Here is a 23,322-nt window from a genome sequence, read left to right as displayed (position 1 = left end):
AAAATGGGGTCCCAGAGTGAGGCAAAGGCCCCCTGGTCAATAAGCCTGGAATTCAGGTTTTTGGGCCCAGCCTGGGTTCTAGTCTTTATTTACCACTTCTTGGAAGTCAGTTCTGGGATTGCTCAAGGCCCTGCATCACGTAGGTGGTCACAGTTCTACAGAATCGGGCAGAGGAAGGAAGAGGAGGTGCCTGTCTGGGTCAGGAACAGATATGGGCCTGTGCCAAGCCCCAAGCCAGGCCCCAGGAACAACCTGATGGGCATTCTAATAAGATTCCAGTCCATTCCTTCCCTCCAGGGAGCTCCTAGGTAGGGACAATAAAGAAAGATGAGTACCACGTGGAGAAGAACATGTCATTTTCAAATGGAAAAGAATGAACAAAGGCAAAATTCATCCATTTCTTTGGGGCAAGGCTGGCTGTTATAGAAACATTTAACCTACAGCCTTCCTTCTGCAGAGCCTGACTGTCCCCAGGCCTCCTGTCTCTCTTTGGGGTCCCTGTCCCTCAGGGCCAGGTTTCTGGGACACATGGCATTTTTGCTCCAAAACTCAGACATTCCATTTATCTAGTGCTCACCAGGTACTAGTTGCCCAACCTTAGTCATTTTGGTTGAATCTTATGCCAGGCCTGAGAGGGAGGAATTCTCGCCCCCATTTTGCAAAGGAGGAAACCTAAAATACCTGGAGACCTAAAACGCCTGCCCGTGGCTCCATAGTGGGATCTCAGACCCTGGCTTCTTGACTGATAGTCACTTGCCCCTTTTCCTCCTCGGAGCTCTTGTCAGCTGCAGGGGACACTTTCTACAACAACCTATCAGTTCAGTTCAGTTCAGTTGCTCAGTCGTGTCCGACTCTGCAACCCCATGAATCGCAGCACGCCAGGCCTCCCTGTCCATCACCAACTCCCGGAGTTCACTCAGACTCACGTCCATCGAGTCAGTGATGCCATCCAGCCATCTCATCCTCTGTCGTCCCCTTCTCCTCCTGCCCCCAATCCCTCCCAGCATCAGAGTCTTTTCCAATGAGAACTCTTTGCATGAGGTGGCCAAAGTACTGGAGTTTCAGCTTTAGCATCATTCCTTCCAAAGAAATCCCAGGGCTGATCTCCTTCAGAATGGACTGGTTGGATCTCCTTGTAGTCCAAGGGACTCTCAAGAGTCTTCTCCAACACCACAGTTCAAAAGCATCAATTCTTCAGCGCTCGGCCTTCTTCACAGTCCAACTCTCACATCCATACATGACCACAGGAAAAACCATAGCCTTGACTAGATGGACCTTGGTTGGCAAAGTAATGTCTCTGCTTTTGAATATGCTATCTAGGTTGGACATAACTTTCCTTCCAAGGAGTAAACGTCTTTTAATTTCATGGCTGCAGTCACCATCTGCAGTGATTTTGGAGCCCCAAAAAATAAAGTCTGACACTGTTTCCCCATCCATTTCCCATGAAGTGATGGAACCGGATGCCATGATCTTCGTTTTCTGAATGTTGAGCTTTAAGCCAACTTTTTTCACTCTCCACTTTCACTTTCATCAAGAGGCTTTTTAGTTCCTCTTCACTTTCTGCCATAAGGGTGGTGTCATCTGCATATCTGAGGTTATTGATATTTCTGCCGAAAATCTTGATTCCAGCTTGTGTTTCTTCCAGTCCAGCATTTCTGGGGCAATTACAAGGTTCACCTGTGGGACTATTTTATGGGTCAGCAGGGCCCCAAATCGTTGTGTTTTGTTCACTAAGATCCCAGGCAGGGTCCATTTGACTCAGGGACAAACATCTACTGAAACAACACAGGTTTATTCCCTGCACTGTGTCACACAGGAACGGAAACTGGGGCCAATTTTGTAAGCCCCAATCCATCAATAGATATGGAACTTTCAGGAAGTTCCATTCAGGAAGAAGGGTTGGGGGAGGCTCACAGGCCCCTGTCTCCCCAGAGACCCTTCCTGCTCAGGACTCATGGTGGATAAGAAGCACAGAAGGCTGGAGGATCAGAGGGAGAAGACTGGGTGATGCCTCCTGCCCCCAGATGCTAGGGGTGAGAAGGCAGAGGTTGAGTCCCTGGGAGACTGGCTTTGTCTCCTTGTGGCACAGGGTGGGTCTGCAAGGAGCATCATCAGTGGAAGTGAGAGGGGGAGGGGTAAGTGGATGATGGATGGATCGATGGACAGATGAGTGGATAGATGAGTGATTAGATTAGATGGTTGGGACAGAGGAACAGCTAGAGGGATGTCTGGGTTTTGCTACAGAGACAGTGTGGTATGTCTGTCTTTGCGGGTGTGTCTGCATGTCTGTACATGAGGCCGTGTCCCGCTCCCAGGATCTGCACCTTTGTGTGTCTCTAGGTGCCCCAATCTGATTTTGTGTCCACCTCTGACAGTGTGTTGTCTGTGTGTGTCTGGGAGCTGAGTGCCTCCGGACACCTGCTTATTTCTTTGTGGTTCTCAGTGGGTACCTGTCCAAGTGTGTCCGGCTGTGTCTACGTACAGGCATGTCACTGATTTTACGTCCATGTCACCAGCTGTGTGTGTCCAGGTTCATCTGCTGTATCTGTCTGTCTGTCTGTGTGTCCACATCCTTAGGTCTCCATGAGTCTGTATCTGAGGATGTGTGTGTCTTCTTCATCCCGGGTCTGACCTAACTGTGGGTCCATGTCTGTGTATCCAGGTATGCCTGTGTGTCTTGATGCAACAGTGTGTCTGTATGTGTGTGTGTGTTTCTGTATCCAGGTGTCTCTGTCACCCAAGATCTGACTTTGTGTATCCAAGTCTGTCTGAGTGTCCTGGCTTGTGTTGCCTGTGGCTGTTGTCCCAGCCCTGCGCTCGTGTCTGCTTCCCCAGAGGGCGCCCTTGCCCAGCCCTCTCCCTTCCTCCCTGGGCTCCTGCCTCCCAAGGCGCCCCTGCCGGCTGGTGGAAAGCACGTGGGCCCAGACCGGGCAAAGCCGGCCTCGCCGGGCCCCGCCTTCCCGCGCGGCCCCGCCCCCAGCCCGCCCCTAAGCGGGCTATAAGTTCACTTCGCGTTCAGCCCCTGCATTGCCCGCCGCCAGTGGTCTGCACTTGCAGTGTCCTGCCACCAGTCCGAGGAGCACAGCCACCACCTGACCATGGCCGAGGGTGAGTATCAGAGTCAGGGGTGCCGCCACCGCCCAGGGTCCCCGGGGTCCAGGGGCCAGCCATCTCTCCCTAGTCTCGGTGGTCCCACCGGTGCAGTGGGGGTCAGGACCCGGCTGGACTCAATCCCTAAGCCCCCGATTTGGAGCACAAACAGGAGGGCTGGGCTGGATGAGAGGTGCCCGGCCCCCAGTTCTGGCTCTGCTTGGGACCTCAGTTTCCCCATCCCCAGGGCATATCCATTAACCCCTGCCTCCCTGGATCAGATGAGGCAGTGGACCACGAAGGCGTGTTCTAAACCGTAAGGTACCTTGTTCACCGACCTCTGTCACTTGTCCTCAGTCAGTCAGTGGGGCCTGGCTCCCTGCTTCGTGCTGGGCACGAAGCTGTGCAGAGAATGCGGTCCCTGGCCTCAGGGACTGAGTTTTGGTTAGTCCCTCATGGTGTGTAGGCCAATCCTGGCTGTCTCCTTGGTCTCAGCGGATGGAGAGGAGCTCCTAGCATCCAGTGGAGGAGAGGCCTGAGAACAGGCTTGCTCTTGCAGGCTGCCTCAAAGTGCTGCATCCCCTGTCCTTGGCCACTGGTTGAGTCTCGGTTTCCCATCCTGTAAAACATGGACAGTAACTCCAGCCACTGGTACATCTGTGAGGAGAGGAGTGGAGAAGGGGCTCAATTCACTTCCTACCTGTCCCCCTCCACCCACACACACACACTTGGGCAGGGCTACCATTTCAGAGGCAAGATTTCTATGATGGGGGGCGAGCCTGCACTAATGCAGCTGTGCTCAGCACCCTGGCTGACTCTTGGGTCAAGTCCATTTGGAGGTGGCCTTGGCACCACCGCAGCCCCCAGAAAGGAGGGGGGCAGAGGGGACATTGGAGGGGCACATGGGGCAGATGGAGCGGGAATGAGTGGGAGGAACCATGGACGTGCCTGACCGGCTGTGCGTTCTCCGGCCACCTTTGTCCCTCTCTGGGACCCAGCTCCCCAACACATGTGACCGAAAGCCAGCTAGGTGGCCGCTTGTGTCCAATGCAGTTTCTCATCCCTGTTCCCAAGAGTGGGGCTCAGTAGGGCCGGGGGACCTGGAGTGGCCAGTTATGATGAGCCCCCTGCCCCATTGCCAGAGTGGCCACTTCCTACAGGGGTCCCAGTGGCCTGGAAGACCTCAGGTCCTTTCTTGGTACAGAAATCCTAGACCCTGGTGTTTCTGCACCTCTAGAGCTGGGCATAACTTCTGGGAATCCTTCACACAATTCGCATGAGACAGCAGCCCATTTGCCCCACACCAGGGTCTGACCATCTCTCTAAGGTCTCCCATGGGGACAACAAATTTCAGAGGCGAGATGCCTACGATGGGGGACGTGCGTGGACTAATGCTGCTGGACGCAACACCCGAAGCCTCTTTGCCGCGTCAGCTCTCTGGAATTGCAGTTTTCCTTCTTCACCCCAGGAAGCCAGCAGGAAGTTCTTCCTTGTGGCTAGTGGAGGCCTCTCCTGCTGTGATCCCAGGGGCCTCACCTTCCTCCCAGGTCTCCTCCCAGGTGTGAAACAACGCAGGATGTGGGTGGGGGGTGGACAGCAGATCCTGAGCTGTGAGTGAGGTGGTTACCAGGCTGGGCTCCAGACTCTACAGCCTTGGATTCTGGATTCAAATCCCCAGGCTTGGTCTTGCGCTTGCCATGAGACCTGGGGCCGCATAATGTCCCTACAAAGTGAAGATAGTGATAGTAGCTGTGTCTGATGCAAAGAACCCACTCATTGGAAAAGACCCTGATGCTGGGAAAGATTGAAGGCGGGAGGAGAAGGGGACGACAGAGGATGAGATGGTTGGATGGCATCACTGATGCGATGGACATGAGTTTGAGTAAACTCTGGGAGTTGGTGATGGACAGGGAAGCCTAGCATGCTGCAGTCCATGGAGTCGCAAAGAGTGGGACAGGACTGAGCAACTGAACTGAACTGGGCAGTTGTGGTTTAAGTGAAGATAACCCACGTCAAAGTCCTTGGCAGTCACTGGGCAATTTGCGCATCGTTTAGAGGATGTTCAGTGGCGGGAGGAAGGAGAACTGCGTGGATGACCCCATGGGAGGACCCACTTGCTAGGTGACTTCGCCAGTCCCTGCCTCGGGGCCTCACTGGGAGAACTTACTCTCAAGGGCCCCATAGCTCTGGGAGTCCTGCCTTGCCCATTCTTCCGACCCTACTGTCCCCCTAATCTTGACCTTGATTATGTCAGATTGAGCTTGCCAAGGTTATGAGACTTCTGCTTTCCTTAGCCCCTCACTGTCCCTACTTTGGCCTTCAGCTCCTTCAGAAATTATAAACAGAACTTTCACATATCAAACTTTTGCTCTGGGCTAAGCCCTTGAATCTTCAGAAAAGGAGGCACAGAGAGGGAGAGACACCTGCTAAGGATCACACAGCAGTACATCCAAACTGAAACCTAGGTCCTGAATACTCTCAAACTCCTGTCATTAAAAAAGAAATTTTATTGTAGAGAATATTGTGCACATATAAAAGTAGAGAGAATAGTGTAATAAATGCCTGTGTTCTCATCACCCAGTCTCAGCCACCACCAACTTATAGCTACTGCTGCTTCCTGCCCCTTCATCACTGCCTTCTCCATTATTTGAAAGCAAATCCCATACATCGGGCTTCCCTTGTAACTCAGCTGATAAAGAATCCACCTGCACTGTGGGAGACCTGGGTTCGATCCCTGGGTTGGGAAGATCCCCTGCAGAAGGGAGAGGCTATGCACTCCAGTATTCTGTCCTGGAGAATTCCATGGACTACAGTCCATGGGGTCGAAAAGAGTCGGACATGACTGAGCGACTTTCACTTTCACTTCACTTCCCATACATCACATCTGTAAATATTTCAATATTTCTCTCCAATGAATAAGGACTCCTTGTTAGACATGAATAAAAAATTCCTTAATATCACCATTTTCTATCAGTGTTCAAATTGCCAATTGTATGTGATAAATAGTTTTTAAAATCAAAATCCAAGTAAGGCTCATACAGCACAGTGGGTTATAATGTGCCTTAGGTTTCTTTTAGTCTACCCCCTTCAACTTTTTTTTCTTGTCTTTTTTCTTGATTTCTTTCTGTTTTGCAATTTATTGGTTAAAGGAACCAAATACTTTGCTTGTAGTTTCCCAGAGTATGAATTTTGTTGATTGAGTGCAGGTCCTGGGACTTCCCAGGTGGTTTAGTGGATAAACAATCCACCTGCAGTGTAGGAGATGTAGGTTCGATCCCTGGGGCAGTAAGATCCCCTGGAGGAGGGCATGGCAACCCACTCTAGTATTCTTACCTGGCAAGTTGCATGGACGGAGGAGCCTGGCAGGCTATAGTCCATAAGATTGCAAAGAGTTGGACATGACTGAAGCAACTGAGCACCCATGCGTGTCCTGGTCCTAAATTTAATGACTTCCTCAGTCCTCTGTATTTCCTGGAAATTGAAAATTAAACCTAAAAGGCAAAGCCCGTGTAACTAACCAATACCAAATATCACCCCACTTTTTACCAAAAGAACCCTCCAGTCACAATAGACTAGCCCATGTCTAGAAGGTGCTTTATTATGTGCAAGGCACTGGGCTTAATGGCTCACAGCCAACCTGGATCCTACTGTCTCTCACTGTGGACTCAGGTGGGTAAGTGAGGCCCAGAAGAGCTGAGTCGCCGGAGGGCCACCGCTAGGAGGTGGCAGAGCCTTCCCCACCTGCCCCAGTGTCCACAACCTGTGATTAAGGGTTGGGGAGGATTTCCCTGGTGGTTCAGTTAGAACGCTGAGCTTCCACTGCAGCAGGCCTGGGTTCAATCCCAGGTCAGGGAACTAAGATCCCGCAAGCAGTGTGGCATGGCCAAAAAAAAAAAAAAAGAACTGGGGACATTTAGACCTGGTTAACTTCTGCACGACAGGGCAGTTGAGGGTTGGGAGGGCCCTGAACACCACATGTCCAGGGAGCCTGGGGCACACAGCTGGCTGTGAGATGGAACCTTGGCTCAAGCCCCTCACTGTCTTCACAGAGCTGGTCCTGGAGAGATGTGACCTGGAGCTGGAGGCCAATGGCCGTGACCACCACACAGCTGACCTGTGCAGGGAAAGGCTGGTAGTGCGGCGGGGCCAGCCCTTCTGGCTGACTCTGCACTTTGAGGGCCGGAACTATGAGGCCAGCGTGGACAGCCTCACCTTTTGTGCTGTGACTGGTGAGTACTACCCTCCACCCCTTCCCGTTCTGATTTCATTGTCCCCTGCAGACCATGGGAAAGGTGACGCCATTCCTCCTCCTGGGAAGAAATTCCTGAGAAATTCTCAGGAATTCCCCTGAGAAATCCCCAGCAGTCACTGCCCCGTTTTACAGATGAGAGAACTGAGGTCCAGAGAGTGGAGAGATGTCATCCCACACCACTCAGCTTTATAGACAAGTCTGTGATTCTGGGTGCCTGGCTTCCTGACGACCTGTTATCACCAGGGTTGGGTATGCGGGGGTCGGGGGCGGTGTTTGCTAGCACACAGGTCCATCAAGATCCTGCCTGCCTTTTCCCACATCCAGACAATTTTCTAATTATCAACAGCTTCTTCTCCAAACCCACACAACCTAACCAGGCCTCTGGGATCAGACCCAAAGGGAGTCTGGGTGGTGGAGAGAACCCAGCTTTCTCTAGCTTTCTGAGCGGGCAGTTTTGTGTTTCCGTAGTTCTTTCTCTAAGCATCAGGAGGCTGCCTCAGACTCACAGACTTGGATTCTGGTGTGGACCAGACTGCCTGCCCACTGTGTGACTTGGGCAAATTACTTAGCCTCTCTGAGCTAAAGCACTCCTAAGGTAAAAAGCCTAACATGAGGGAGTGCCCTGCAGATGTTCACAGCAGTTGCTGATCTTGCTCCAGGGACTCTAGTGATGGGTGAAGGGACATTGAGGCCCCAGCAGCCCATCCCCAGATACCCAATGCCCAGTCATCTTTGTTTGCCATACCCAGAAAGTGACCTTAAACGCCACTGGGTTTGGCTTCTGGTGGGAACCACTCCCTTGAGGTCAGCGAGGGGCCACCTGGCTGGGACTCTGGCCCAGGGGTGGGAAAGGCCAGCTCTAGCTCTTTCTGAGGTCTCTGAGGCCAGAGAGCAAGCAGGCTGAGGCTTGTATTACCTGGGCGGCCGTTTGATAAAGCTTATCACAGTGCCTGCAGACCCACTACGGATATCCCCTCCATCCCTTTCCTCCCTCCCCTTTCCCTTCTGGCAGGGACACACCTACTAACCAGGGCATCCCCCCCGCACACACCCACACCCAGCAGCCTTGGGGTTCATGCTATAGACCTGAGGGCCCTGTGGCAAGTTTTCGATTTTTCCAGTCTCAGTTTCCCCTTCTGTAAAGTGGAAGCCTGAATCTATGGAACTTAAGGGCTGGGGGTGGTGCCCTGAGAAGAGTCAGGCTTGGGCTGGAGAGAATCACATCTGTGGTGTAAGTATACTTATCCAGAATCCTTCTGTTCTGAATGCATAACTAGCCCCCATTTTACAGATGGGAACACTGAGGCTCAGAAAGGTCCATTTACTTGCCCAGATCACACAGCAGGATTCAAACCCTGACCCCAGAGTTGAGGCTTTTTGTTGCTGTGATCTAAGAGCAGAGACATCTACTTGCTCACCACAAGGGCCTGCTGGCCTTGGTTTTATTATTCTGTGAAATAGATGGTTGTTGAATTGCTGGTATGGGAATTTCCCACCTTTTTTCCCCTTCTTTCACTCTCAAGGTGTCTTATTTCTTCTTCCTTCTTTTCCATTTGTCTAGGCAGCCTGGTGCTAGATAATGAGGCCCCTAGTTCAGGGTTGGGACCGCAACGGGAGGCAGGCAGGCAGCCTTCTTACCCCAGCAACTAATCTCTGTTCTCTGGTCTCTGCCAACCTATCTCAAGCCATCACCAACCTGCCCTGCTAACTTCCGCAGCCCCCAGGGCAGCCATAGAAGGCAATGTATTTCTGGGTGCTCTTGACTTCCCTGTCTGAGCTACCAGGACCCTCCCGTGGGCTGAAGAAGCTGAGGGACAATGCCAGGAAGCCAGGCTTCCCACCTCAAGGCCTAGCTTGAGTCAGCCTCTGGCCAAGCCTGGCCCAGGCACCCTGCTTTGGTGTTAGAACATTCTAGCCTGTGATCCGCTTCTCCTACCTCTTCAGGGAAACTGAGGCCCAGAGAGGGGAGAGAGCTGGTGAAGGTCACCCAGTGAATGGAGTGTGTGGCCTGATGCCACCCATGCCCAGATGCTGAGCGTCTCACCCTGACACTTCAAGGCCGGACAGGCCTGTTGTGGGGTACAGACCACAGCAGACAAGCACCATCCTTGTTATGGACTAAAGCTCTACTTCCCCCACAAGGGAGGCCAGGGTTTGAGGGTGGAGGGGTAACAGTGAGGTCAGCCTGGAACAGTGAAAAGAACCCTTATGAGGCTAATAGCAGGCTTGACTCTGGAAGCCTCCCCTCATCCACCCCACCCAGCCCCTCACTGCTGTGGTTAGGATAGAGGCCAGGACCCCTCAGGTCTCCAGGGTCATTTATGCCCAGTGTGATCTCTGTGGAGCCTCTGGCTCCACAGAGAGTACCGCATGGAACCGCAGCCAAGGAATTTTCTAAGCCAGTTTACCTGAACAGTGGTGGGGTTGGGGGACAGCCCATCCTCATCCCATCCCCCAAGACCCCTCAGAAGAAAGGGGTGTGTGTGTGTGTGTGTGTGTGTGTGTGTGTTTACAAGGCTGCCACAGGACAGAGAGCAAGTGTTTCTTGGCTGGTCCCCAAGGGCGGTGTGTCAGTGGTGACAGTGACTATGGGACCCAGCCCAGCCTATTACTGTGGAAACCAGAACATTGATCATCCCAACAGAGTCTCTTCTGAGAATGAAAAGATTATGAATAAAAGAATTATGCTGGGACCACTGGCATGAAAGGGTTTCCCTGGTGACTCAGTGATAAAGAGTCTGCCTGCAATGCAGGAGATGTGGGTTCAATCCCTGGGTCAGGCAGATCCCCTGGAGAAGCAAATGGCACCCACTCCAGTATTCTTGCCTGGGAAAACCCATGGACAGAGGAGCCTGGCAGGCTATAGTCCATGGGGTTACAAAAGACTTACCACCTAAACAACAGGCATAAAATGGGACTATCCTGGGAAAACTAGAATGTATGGTCACCCAAACCTTATCACTCTCAGCCCTGGTTTCCATATCTGTGAAGTGATGCAATTGAGCTAGGCAATTACTACATTCCACTGCAGTCTCAAAATCTGTTATTTGGTATGAGAACTCTGATTTGTAATGGTCTTGTTGGATGACATTGAGGATAGCTCATGTTTACTGCAAAATTAGTATATGCTGGGCACCCCACTCCAGTACTCTTGCCTGGAAAATCCCATGGATGGAGGAGCCTGGTAGGCTGTAGTCCGTGGGGTCGCTAAGAGTCGGACACGACTGAGCGACTTCACTTTCACTTTTCACTTTCATGCATTGGAGAAGGAAATGGCAACCCACTCCAGTGTTCTTGCCTGGAGAATCCCAGGGACGGGGGAGCCTGGTGGGCTTCTGTCTATGGGGTTGCACAGAGTCGGACACGACTGAAGCGACTTAGCAGCAGCAGCAGCAGCAGTCACTGCTTTAAATGCTTTCTATGAACTCTCACCAATTCCTCTAAACGGCATTTAGAAGGTGGTAGTGACAGTAGTAAATAATTAACTATTACTTATGAGTGCTTACTGCGTGCCAGGCACCTTGTAATGTGCTTTACAAGCCTCAGCTTCTTTAAGTCTCACGATGACCTTAGGAGGAGGTGCTGCAATTGACCCCATTTTACAGATGAGGAAACTGGGGCACAAAGAAACGAAATAGCTTGTCCAAGGTCACAGAATCAGACCTGGAATCAAACCTTTCCAGGAATATAGTCTAAGCCTGTTTTTGTCTTTGATGAGAAAATTGCAGATCAGAGAGGTCTCATGACTTAGCCGAGGTCACACAGCACTCCAGGTCTCATTGGGGGAAACCAGACTCAGGCTGGCTCTTGGGCCCCAGTGCTGCCCAATTCCTCCCCTAAATGCTAACTCTGGAAGACAGGGAGTGTTTAAAGGACAGCTGGCTCCTGGCACTCAAGGCCCCAGAGGCCGACATCATGCCTGTTAGTTCATAGTTATATTTGGGCCCGGGTGTGGGCGGGGCTGGCAGGTAGCCCCTTACTGGGCAGGCCCCGTACTGTCAGCGGTGGACGGCAGAGTGGCAGGGAGGGAGATGGAAGAGTAAACAGAAACCCTCCCGGGCAGCCGCCCAACCAGGCAGAGAAAGTTCTGTTTCTTCTCTCCACCACCCAAGTCCAGAAGGGGGGACCGGCCCCGCTCGCCCTCCCTATGACTCAGACCTCCCTGCAAAATCTGGGCCCTGCCCTCCCCCCGAAAAAGAGCCAGTTGGAGGCAGGCCCTCAGCACACTGAGACCTGAGACACTATCCTCCCAACTGGGGAAACCTCCCCTTTGGGAATGAGAGACAACGTGGAGACCTGGGCCCAAATGCTGACTTTGCCACAGACCCCTGGAACATTCTTGGAAGAGCCCTTCTCTCTGAGCCTCGGTTTTTCCACCTGTACAAGGGGTCTCGGGGGAAGCAGGAAGTGCCAAGGGCGCTTGGTAAAGTGTCAGAGGCTGTAGGGAGGTGAGGGATGGTTCTGGCTCTTCAGAGTTGCCTGTGGAGATACAGAGGCCAAGAGGTGGAGGGGGCTTTGGGGAGACAGACACCTGGATCTACAATGGCCAGCACCCTCTGCTAGCCAGGAGCAAGCAGGCTCTCAGACAGGCCCCACTGGCCACTTCAGAGGACTGAGGTCCCATTTTACTCAGAGTCTGGGCTTCTTTTTCTGAAAGAGAAAGCAGGATGCCAGCAGGTAAAGGATTTAAGTGGGAATGGAGGACCGTTGGGGAGTACCTTGCCTCATTCCTGGCCATTTTACAGATGGGCAAACTGAGCCCAGAGAGGAGGATATTCTTGCTCAAAGTCACACCAGTCCAGAACAGTGTCACTGTGACCCTGTCCCAGGCCACGCCGTCCCCTCTCCCAGGAGACTGAGGACGTGCTGTGTGCCTGCCACTTTTCGTGCATTCCCACAAAACCAGCCTGTGCATTTTGGAGCCCAGTCCCCAGATGAAGAAGCCAAGGCTCAGAGAGATGAAACCACTCCTCCAAGTTCCTTCTGGGAACTTGGGAACTTCTCACACCCAGGCCCAGGACACCCCCCAGGCGTGCACTCTGCCCCTGCCAGGCTTGGTGCTCACCCTCCCTCACCACCCCCAGCTCATGGCCCACTGCTTTCTTCCTCTGCAGGCCCAGACCCCAGTGAGGAGGCCGGGACCAAGGCCCTCTTCAGGCTGTCCGATGCTACGGAGGAGGGGGCCTGGGCAGCGGTGGCAGCGGACCAGCGAGACAGCACCCTCTCGCTGCACCTCAGCACCCCGGCCAATGCCCCCGTTGGCCATTACCGCCTCAGCTTGGAGGCCTCCACTGGCTACCAGGGCTCCAGTTTCATGCTGGGTCAGTTCACCCTGCTCTTCAACAGCTGGTGTCCAGGTGAGCTGCACTCTATCCACGGGCAGGATGGGGAGATGGGCAGGGCTGGACCCACCCATGGGAACCACGTGGTGGCAGGGGGGTGGTGGGCGGAAGATGGGGCAGCAGAGACATCCAGGTGGACTGAGTGAGGCTCTAGCCTCCCAAGATTTCGTGATGTCAGAACTCTCATTATTCCCATTTATAGAGGTGGGGACAGGCTCACAGAAGCAAAATGACTTGCCTCAGTCTACACAGCTACCAGGGCTTCCCTGGTAGCTCAGAGGGTAAAGAATCCACCTGCAATGTGGGAGACTCTGGTTTGATTCCTGGGTTGAGGCTACCTACTCCAGTATTCTTGGGCTTCTCTGGTGGCTCAGATAGTAAAGAATCCACCTGCAATGCAGGAGACCTGGGTTCGACCCATAGGTTGGGAAGATCCCCTGGAGGAGGACATGGCAACCCACTCCAGTATTCTTGCCTGGAAAATTCCATGGACAGAGGAGGGTGATGGGCTAAGAGTCATGGTGTTGCAAAGAGTCAGACACAACTGAGCGACTGAACACAGCTACAAAGGGATCCCACCTTGCCTGGAGGTGGCCTGGGTTCAGAGCCCCATTCAGGAAAGGACTGTCCAGTGGAGGCCCAGGGCCATGGCCTCATACCTGGTTCTATTTTGTGAGGCTCTGTTTTAAATCTCACCAAATTGGCTTGGGGAAGGGAAGCAGGGAGATGGAGGGATGGGGTACCCAGAAGAGGTGGGCAGGAGCAGTTTGGCCACCTAAGTGCTCCTTATACACTCTTTTATTTTTTTTAATAAATTATCACTATCACCATTTTTTTTAAAACTTCTCTTTTGATTTCTATTTTTAAAATATATCTTTATTTATTTATTTTTGGCTGTGCTGGGTCCTTGTTGCTGTGAGGCTAGTTTCTCTAGTTGCAGTGAGCAGGGGCCACCCTTTGTTGGGGTGCCTTCTCATTGCAGTGGCTTGAAGCACAGGTTCTAGGCGTGCGGGCTTCAGTAGTTGCTTCACTGCAGCACGGGGGCCCCATAGTCGCAGCCCTCAGAGTCTGTAGAGTGCAGGCTCGGGAGTTGCGGTGCACAGGCTTAGTCGTCTCATGGCAGGTGGGATTTTCCCGGACCTTTACCTTGGAGCCGCCAGGGAGGCCCCTTTATACACTTTTTTAATGGTTGCTCTCAACAACCCCCAGGGGCAGAGATTAGCATCCTTGTTTTACAGACAGGAAACTGAGGCTTAGAGATAAGTGGCTTTTGGCAGCTCCTTCAAGAAGTAAGTTGGCGGATGCCGGACAAAACCAGAGAATCAGGGAAAGGGCTGAGTCTGTCTTGAGCAGGAAAGAGGAGGGGATCACAAAGAGTCCACGGGGTCGCAAAGAGTCAGACACGACTGAGCAACTAACCCTACTACTGCTGCTTATACCTAGCCAGGCAGAGAGAGGGGCCATGTGGGCAGGCCCAGCTTGGTGATGGACTTGCCTCCTCGAAGCCTGGCCCCAGAACAGAAATTCTGGCCTCCTACTGGGCCAGACTGGACCTCCAGACCACCAGCCTCCTATTGAGCCACTAGCCTCCTATTGAGCCACCGCTTTATTTATTTATTTTTCTTCTCCATTTGGGGGCATTTTCTTTGAACAGAAAGATTTTTTATTTTCTCTTTTATATACTTTGGCTGTTCTTTCTTTTTTTCATTTCATTTTGGCTGTGCTGGGTCTTCCTCGTTGCACGGGTCTTCTCTAGTTGCGGAGAGTGGGGGCTACTTTCTATTCATAGTTTGCAGTGCGTGGGCTTTTCACTGAGGTGGCTTCTCTTATTGTGGAGCACGGGCTCTAGGCTCACTGGCTTCAATAGTTGTGGCTCCTGGGCTCTAGAGCACCGGCTCAGTAGTTGTGGCGCACGGGCTCAGTTGCTCCCCGGCATGTGGGATTGTCCCGGATCAGGGAGCAAACCCCTGTCTCCTGCATTGGCAGGTTGATTCTTTACCACTGAGCCACCAGGGAAGCCCTGGCTTTTATTTTTAATTATAACAGTAAGATATGAGAACTCCCTCTTTATAAAAGCTTCAAGCACTACAGAGAGATAGCCTCCCATCCTTCACTCCCCTCCTTAGGAAACACCATTATTAGCTGTCTCGGGAGGGGTTATCTCCTTAGATTCAGTGTTTGTGTCTGGAGACATCGCTGTATTTTTTTTTTCTTCCAGTTTTATTGAGATATAATTGACCTACACCACTGTATAAGCTTCAGGTGTAGAGCATAATGATTTGACTTACATGCATCATGAAATGATTATCACAATAAGTTTAGTGAACATCCATCATCTCATATACATACAAAATTAAAGCAAAAAATATTTTCCTTGTGGTAAGAACTCAGGATTTATTCTCTTAAGAATGTTCATATGTAACATACAGCAGTGTTAATTATATTGATCATGTTGTAGAAGACATCATTGCATTATGGATTTCCCTGTCTTAAACATTAAAGAATCCCCATTGTATACATCAGCCTGCAATTTGGGATTTTTTTTTCTCCCTCTACTGTCTTGAGGCTCTTTCTGCATCAGTTTGCACACGTCTGCTCATCGCTTGTTGTTGTTTTGTTTTTGTTTTGTTTATTTATTTGGCTGCACCGGTCTTAGTGGTGGCCTGCAGGATCTTCAGTCTTTGTCGTGGCGTGCAGAATCTTAAGTTGTGGCACGCAAACTCTTAGTTGCAGCATGTAGGATCTTATTCCCCGAACAGGGATCGAACCTGGGTCCCTTGCATTGGAAGTGCAGAGTCTTAGCCACTGCATCCCCAGGAAAGTCACTGTTCATCCTTTTTAAGAGCTGCAAGTGTCCCGGGCCTTGCCATCTGGCTCCCATCCACAGACATGAGTTGGTTTCCTATGGCTTATCACAGGGAGGAGTTTCCTTGCTCACATGCCCTGTGGCCACACAGAATGGTTTCTCAGGACAGAAGTGGCCTTGCTGGTCACAGTGTCTGCTCATTTTGATTTTAATCAGTGAGAACTTACAGGTAGTTGGCAACCCTGCCCCTGGGGCAGACACTTGGCAGTGCCCCTCCCCAACCCCATCACCGTGGGGTTTCAGAGTTCAAGGAACGGGCAGTGAGGTTCTAGGGGATGACCCCTCCCTGTGGCCTTGCCTCTTCCCTGCCCAGAGGGATGGGGTGGCAGCCAGCCAAGCACCACAATGACTAAAGGGACCAACATCCCAGAGAGGGGGTGGGCTGGAAATGTGGAGATAGGAAGTTGGGCTGAGTTGGGGTGTGGGGCGCTAAGGGAGGAAACTGCTCTCCCTCTTGGGGGAGAGGGCAACATCTGCCCATGACCTGGGGGCCTCTGGTCCCTGAGTTCCAGCATAGTCAGGATCCCAAGTGAGCATCCCCAAGACCTCCATCTTTACCAGCCAGAGACCTGAGTGGGGACATCGTAGTCCCAGCCTCCTGGGCTGAGGTGGGGACAGTTCAACATGTGCTGACCCTCCCACTGGATGGGGAAATAGCACGGCCTTTTCGTTCTCTCAGATTCTTTCTCCCACGCCACCAGCTGATTTGCAGCCACATAGCTCGTTTATCTGAAGACCGGTGTTCATTGCGCAATCGCCCAAGCCTCCTGGCAGGATGCATAAGGTGCTCAGCCACTTTCACATTTGTTTTCCTCCAGGCGGTGCAGGCGGGGGCTGCCTGCCTGTTGCTGTAGAGGGGCCCAGGGGTCTGAGGGGCCAGGCAGCCGCTTCCCCAGGCACTGGACACGTTTCCCCAGGCTGATTTCAGTAGGCACGCTGCCTGGGCCCACCATACTCTTAGGGACCCGCGAAAATGTGTTAATTTCTTTTAAAATCAGAAGACCAAGAAAAAAAAGAGGTTCAGGCCAGAGAATATGTTTTACAACATAATATTAATTTATTTGGGCTTCCCTGCTGGCTCAGAAGACAAAGAATCCTCCTGCCAATGCAGGAGACCTGGGTTCAATCCCTGGGTTGGGAAGATCCAACGTTATACAAATGCAGTCAAAAAATATATTACAAAAAGATTTTCTTTAATGGAGGAAGGAGCCCATAAAGGCAAAAATGCCTAGGACTGATCAAAGCCATATGATGGCTCTGGATTTCCCCTTCCCAGCCTTAATTTCTTCACTTTTGTGAGTGGGAATTGGAAAAGTTGGACTAACCTTTGCCCTCCAGCTGGTCCCACCGCCTCAGGCCCTCTTCTGTCGTCACAAGCCACAGGGAACTAAGTATCGTCCATTTTCCAGCAGCTGCACCGCTCATCTCTCTAGTCCTCTGCTTAGAATGTCATCAAGGCAACCTTCAGATGCCACCTGACCCCCAAGCTGGACAGATCTTCTCCCTCTGAGTTGCAGCAACCTTGCGTTGACTTTCTCGGAATCATGCTCCTTCCTCACACCGCCTGGGGGCTTCAGCTTGCAAAGCACCTACCCGTTCTGTGATCACATTTGACCCTCAGGAAACACAGTCAGGTGGCAGAAGAAGTGACCTGCCCAGAGTCATACAGCAAAAATCCCCTACTCAGAGCTAGGGGATTCCTGACTCCTGGCCCCTGTCAGTGCTCCTCTGTCTCTTGTGCTGGTGTGATTTTCCCATCCGTAAAATATTCTCGAGCCTCAGTTTTGCCATCTGTAAAATGGGGCTTCCAAGGATATCTTCCACGTGAAGCTTTGGTGGAGGTTAAACAAGTTAACTTATGTCATTACATTTATCACAGGTCCTGTCAGGTGGCAAGTGTTGGATAAAAGACAGCCATTATCACCAACTGATAATACTTTATCTTACTGGTGTGAGATTATTACTTAATGATTAGTTTTTCTGACTAAAAGAGAGAATGGCCTCAGGGAAGCTGCCCTGGCCCTGAAGGGTTGGCACCCCAGCTGCCATGTCTGTGGGGAACCTGGGCCTTGCCAGATGCCGAGTTGAGGCCTTTTCCTTTTTACCCACAGCGGATGCTGTGTACCTGGACTCAGATGAGGAGCGGCAAGAATACGTCCTTACCCAGCAAGGCTTCATCTACCAGGGCTCAGCCAAGTTCATCAAGAACATACCTTGGAATTTTGGGCAGGTAGGGCCACATTCTGCCCCTCCTAACCATCTCTGGCTTGCTGTGAGCTGGGCCCTGGGTCTGAGACAAAATCAGAAAGTGTAAGCAAGGTCTCAGAGTCACCCACCCCATGCTGTCAAGGATTCAAGGGCTCTGAAATGGCTGGAGGCTCAGAGAGGGCCCAGGCCAGGCCTGAGGTCACACAGCAAAGGACGGCCCTGTGCCCTGTGGGAGCGGCAGCTCTGGATTCAAGGTGGGAGAAAGTCAGAGAGCCTGTAGGAGCCGTGGGGCTGGCAAGCACTCCAGGAGGGAGGGAGCCATTCACAGCCATAGCAAAATAGTGGGCAGCCCTTGGAGAACACTGACTGTGCTAGGCATGTACTGAGCGGGGCTTTAAACCATTGTCTAAATTAGTGGTCCTCAAACTTGAATTATATGTCTAAATTGCCAGAAAATTTTGCGTTAAAATACACTTTTAACATATTGGTGTCCTCGGGAATAGCATGAGCAGAAAGCACAGAGGTGAGAAACTTTACATTGTGCCTAAGAAGTGTCTTGCAGCCTGGTGAGCGCTTGCATGAGACGGGGCCCCAGGAGATGACCTGGGAGAAGCCCACAGTATCCAAGCTGTGAACAGCCCTGAATGTCAGGACAATGGCAATAGGGAGTCAAAGAATGAATGGGTCAAGCCAGGGGAGCTGCTCTAAGTCATGGAGGGAGGCCTGTGATGAGGCCTGATTTGGGACAAGGCCACAGACACAGAGAGCCGGGAACAGACGGGCGAGCCTTTGAATGTGACCGAAGTGGTCTGAGGGGTGGTGACAGGGAGAGATTTTGATAAAGACAGCACCTAAGCTGCAAGGATGAGAAGGTGTGAGTCACAGAGCGAGGGGCAGAGAGAACATTCCAAGCAAAGGAAACAGCATGTACAAAAGCCCTGGGGCAGAGTGAGTGTGGTTGAGAGGTGAGGTTAAGATGGGGTGGGACACCGATCATGAAGGGCCTTGCAGGCCACAGGGAGAAGTCTCCATCTTACTCTGGGTGCAGTGGAGATAAGAGCGATGAGATTAGATTTACATCTTTACAATTTATACTTTGGTTCCAATCAGCGCAGTGTGTAGGGGTGGGGGAGGAGGGACACTTATCAGCTCTGCGGGGTGAGTCAGGCTTTAGGGAAGTGAAGGTTTGGCTGTCGGGTAAGGGAGGGCAGCGGCTGGGCCTGAGGTGACTGAGGGCAGTCAAGCTCCAGGGACTCTGGGCTTACCTTCCACTCCAAGTTCCCAGGACCCCTGCCCGACCCCCTCCCCCCTGCCAAGTCTGGATGCAGGCACACCCCATCCCCTTTCTCATACACTCAGTCATCGTCCCATCGCACCCCGCCCCCCTTTCCTGGGCCAGGAAAGCTGGCACCACAGCAATGTGACTGACCCAACCCGAGCCTCCAGGTGTGATGTGTGAGACAATGCACGGGGCTTCCCACAGCCGCTGGACTTAAAGGCAGGCTTCCTGGAGGAGGTGACGTCTCAGCTCCCTCATCCTCCTGTTCTTTCCTCTGACACAGTTTGAAGAAGGGATCCTAGACATCTGCCTGATGCTCCTGGATGTCAACCCCAAGTTCCTGAGGAATGCCGGCCGAGACTGCTCCCGCCGCAGTAGTCCGGTCTATGTGGGCCGGGTGGTGAGCGGCATGGTGAGTGAGCGCAGGCCCGCCTCAGGTGATAATGGAGACCAGGCCCTGGGCTGTCATGGTCAGGGAGACCTGGGAGATGGGTGCGTCTCAGCTAGGAGACCTTGTATTTAGACAGACAAGATGTACACAAATGAGGGTAAGGCCGTGTGGTCCCAGAAAGCAATTCATTCATTCACTCACCCAGAAAGTATTTATCAAGTGCTACCCATGTCCCAGGCACCAGGGAAAAGCGGGTGGAAGACATGAATGGTCTCTCACTTCCTAGAGCTTCCATTCTAGGGAGTGTGAGAGAAGACGGGAGTTAACCACAGGATCATGTGAGCGCCCAGTCATGTTGCAATGCGCTCTCAAAGGGGCCAGACGTGTGATAGTGTCTGACCACAGGGTGCAACCCCAGTGGAGGACTGGGGGACTTCCCTAAGTGATGATTCTTGAGCTGATGTAACTGAGAGGAGAAGAGCGTCCCATGCAGAGGGGACTGCTTGTGCACAGGTTCCCCGAGGAGGGATGACTGGCAGATTTGAGGAGCAGAAAGGAGGCCAGTGTGAGCGGAGCGGAGAGCAAAGGGGCAGGGGGCCGGGGGCCTGGGGAGGGTTGCAGGTGGGCTGCAGAGGGGGCGGGGCCAGACCCTGCTTGGCTCAGGGCCAGGGCAGCAGGATGCTGAGAGTCTGGGGGCAATGACACCGTCTGGGCAGGGCCAGAACAGGCCTCTGTAAAGCTCAGATCATGCCGCCTGCCAGCCCCCACACACATTCATATCTCCAGCATCATCCTTATGGCCCTGACCCCTCTCCACCTCCTCTCCCACCCCCACTCCTATCTCCAACCTCCCCATCAGTCATACCTCGGGATCTTTGCACCTGCTGCTCCTTCAGCCTGGAAGGCCCCGCCCCTGCCTTTCACCACGTGCTGAGTTCATGCCCACTCTATCACAGCCGTCACTAACCACAGACTTGGCCCCTCTGACGCTTTCATGGGTCGCAGGTCAACTGCAACGATGACCAGGGCGTGCTGCTGGGGCGCTGGGACAACAACTACGCAGACGGCATCAGCCCCATGTCCTGGATCGGCAGCGTGGACATCCTGCGGCGCTGGAAGAGAGATGGCTGCCAGCGCGTCAAGTACGGCCAGTGCTGGGTGTTCGCGGCTGTGGCCTGCACCGGTAAGCAGCAGGCGGACGTGGCGGGGCCTGGAACCGCCCTCGGCTTCCAGGAACTAAGGCTGAGTCAGGGTCCCTGTGGCCTTCTCCCAGGCCTGATGTATAACAGATCCTGGGAAAACTCGGTCAAGTAACGGGACGTCTGACCCCGGTGGTTGTGGGGTTTCTTCTCTTTTTTAATATTTATATTTATTTGGCTGCACCAGGCCTTAGTTGCAACATGCAGGACCTTTAGTTATGACAGTTGAACTCTTTAGTTGCAGCATGTGCGGTTTAATTCCCTGACCACAGATCAAAGCCCAGCCCCCTGCATCAGGAGCTCAGAGTCATAGCCAGAAGTCCCAGCTGTGGGGTTTCTGCAGGCAGTTGAATAGTGGATCAGCCCAGGAACTGGAGTTGGACTGCCTGGTTTGAATCCCAGCTCTGCCTCTAATCCCTGGGCAAGAGAATCGGTGTCTCCAGGCCTCAGTTTCCTCACCTGTAAAACAGAGACAGTGGTAACTGACCTAAGTCACAGGTAGTTCTTAGGACCCAGGGGAGGTCACTTAGCACAGTCAGTCAGGTTAGGTTCGGTTTCAGGGTTTCCAGGGGCATCTGGGATTCCCCAGCTGGATCCTGGGACATCTTCTCTGTGTCTGTTAGTTGGCCAACAGTGGTTGGACGGATATTTGCAGTGACGGGCACGGTGACACACTTCTGTTCTGCCAGACTGCTCACACCCATCCCTCTCTGAATCATTACAGCATCCCGACAAGCTGCTATTATTAGCTCCTCTTAGAGGAGGAAGTGGAGGCTCAGAGAGGAGAAGTGGCTTGGCCAAGGTCACAAAGCTGGTGATCTGCACAGCCAGGCGTGGAACCAGGTGGGCCCGCTTCAGGCACAGCCTCCTGGTCTTAGACTGTGAGGATGAGGCCCCCGAGGGACCCCATCCCCTGGGACAGGAGTGGAGCTTGCTCCTGGATCAGTGGGGACAAGCCTCCTCCAGCCTGAAGTCTGTACTCTGAAGCTTTTCTTGATGGGGCAAGGCCTGGAATTGGAACACCAGCTCTCCCCATGGGCAGCAGAGAGTCTGGCCCCTACCCAGACCACAAGGCACAAGAACCAGGCAAGAGGTGGAAGGTCACAGCTGCTCCTTCCTCCCTCCTCCTAGGGCTCTCACATCTCCTGACCTGAATCCGGGGCCTTCGGGGAAGTTTATGCCCTGATTGATGGCAGGCACTGGGCAAAGTTCACATTCCTGCCTCTCCCCCATCGCAGAGACTCAACCTCATCAAAACTAAAAGTAAAACAAAAGTCCTACAGCTTGTATTTAGTAGGCCTTTCTGCTTCACTTCTTTTTTTAGATGTTACTTTCTTTATCTTACCCTGAGAATATGTTACTTTTACATTTTACATAAAAAGTATATTAAAAAACGAAAGGGAAAAAGCACCCATAATCTCCTCTGTCGGGAACACCCAGCACCACTATTCGAGCAGGATTCTGTGGCCTATAGATGCCAGTTGACCTCCTGCCTCCTTGTCACCTATCACTGCAACACCAGCCCCTTTCCCAGTCACTCCGGCCTCTCTGAAAACCGTGCCTCCACACAGTGCAGGCCCTTCTGGTCCACAGTGGAGCCCCAGAGCGCTGGAACTCTGAGCCAGAGAGGACGAAACAAGGCCCAGAGAGGTGGAGGGACTGGCCCCAGGCCACACAGCTGGAGCAGCTGGGGCTGGAACAAAGGGTCCTGACCTCTGCCTCATCTGTCTACCCCACTGTTCACTCCTCGCCCTGAATCTGTCATTCCTTTTCTCCTTCCGTTCCTCCTTCTCTTTCTACTTCACTCCTTCATCCCATTTGACCGATTAGTCTGTGCCGGGTCTTGCAGGGCTCTGGGACTGTAACATAAGACAGATCGCTCACTGCCCTCAGAGGACTAATTAAAGAATCCCTCACATACCCATATATTGAGAGTGATGATGCATCCCTAGTCTTACTGTGAATGCAGATGATAGGGTAATCTAAATCTGGCGGGGTGGCCTTCCCGGCTGAGGGATGGGCATACGCCAGTATCCTGGGGCAGGTGGGAGTGAGGTGTGCTGGAGGCCAGTGTAGCTGGAGCAAAGTGTGCAGAAATTGATCAAGGGCCAGATCCCGCAGGGCAAGGCCCACAGTGGAGGTTTGGCCTTGACCTTGAGGGCCTTGAAGAGCCATTGAGGGTTTAGTAGCAGACTGTTAATGTCAGATTTGCATTTAGAGTCTGCTTTTGTTAGCTGTGAGGTGAAGGGGAGAGTGGGGAACATGGGGCAATCAGCAAGGTGGGCACCATTGTCTGGGCAAGGGGATGGCACAACTTCACCACTTGGACAATGAGTACAGTGCTCCCTGGGGTACAGATGGGTATGTAGAGGCCCAGGCAGAGCAGATGTCTCTAGGGCCCCAGCCCACCCCCTAAACTCTCTCCACCATGTCTTCCACCCAGTGCTGCGGTGCCTTGGCATCCCTACCCGAGTCGTGACCAACTATAACTCAGCCCATGACCAGAACAGCAACCTGCTCATCGAGTACTTCCGCAATGAGTTCGGGGAGATCCAGAGTGACAAGAGCGAGATGATCTGGTGAGGGGTTGCCCAGTAGGGAGGGTCACCTGAAGAGGAGACGGGGCGATGTCTCAGACGAGATCACCTCTGAATTGGGTTTAAAAGTTGAGCAGTATTTGGACAAAAGGAAACAA

At 52.6% G+C, this 23,322-nt stretch overlaps 1 protein-coding gene across 1 annotated transcript in view; it reads left to right on the top strand.

The window, feature by feature from the left end:
* Positions 1–3,052: 3,052 nt before the first annotated feature.
* Positions 3,053–23,322, top strand: part of TGM2 (transglutaminase 2) — a 34,476-nt gene continuing 14,206 nt past the window's right edge. The window contains 7 exon segments of the mRNA NM_177507.2: positions 3,053–3,108; positions 7,140–7,319; positions 12,457–12,699; positions 17,662–17,780; positions 19,321–19,449; positions 20,434–20,611; positions 23,071–23,206. Of these exon segments, the coding sequence (NP_803473.1) occupies positions 3,099–3,108; positions 7,140–7,319; positions 12,457–12,699; positions 17,662–17,780; positions 19,321–19,449; positions 20,434–20,611; positions 23,071–23,206 (995 nt within the window). The 5' untranslated portion in view covers positions 3,053–3,098.

The sequence above is a fragment of the Bos taurus genome, chromosome 13 (genome assembly GCF_002263795.3).
Source record: "Bos taurus isolate L1 Dominette 01449 registration number 42190680 breed Hereford chromosome 13, ARS-UCD2.0, whole genome shotgun sequence".
NCBI lineage: Eukaryota > Metazoa > Chordata > Mammalia > Artiodactyla > Bovidae > Bos > Bos taurus.
Note: the sequence above shows the minus strand (reverse complement) of the source record. Positions and strands in the feature narration are given on the sequence as shown.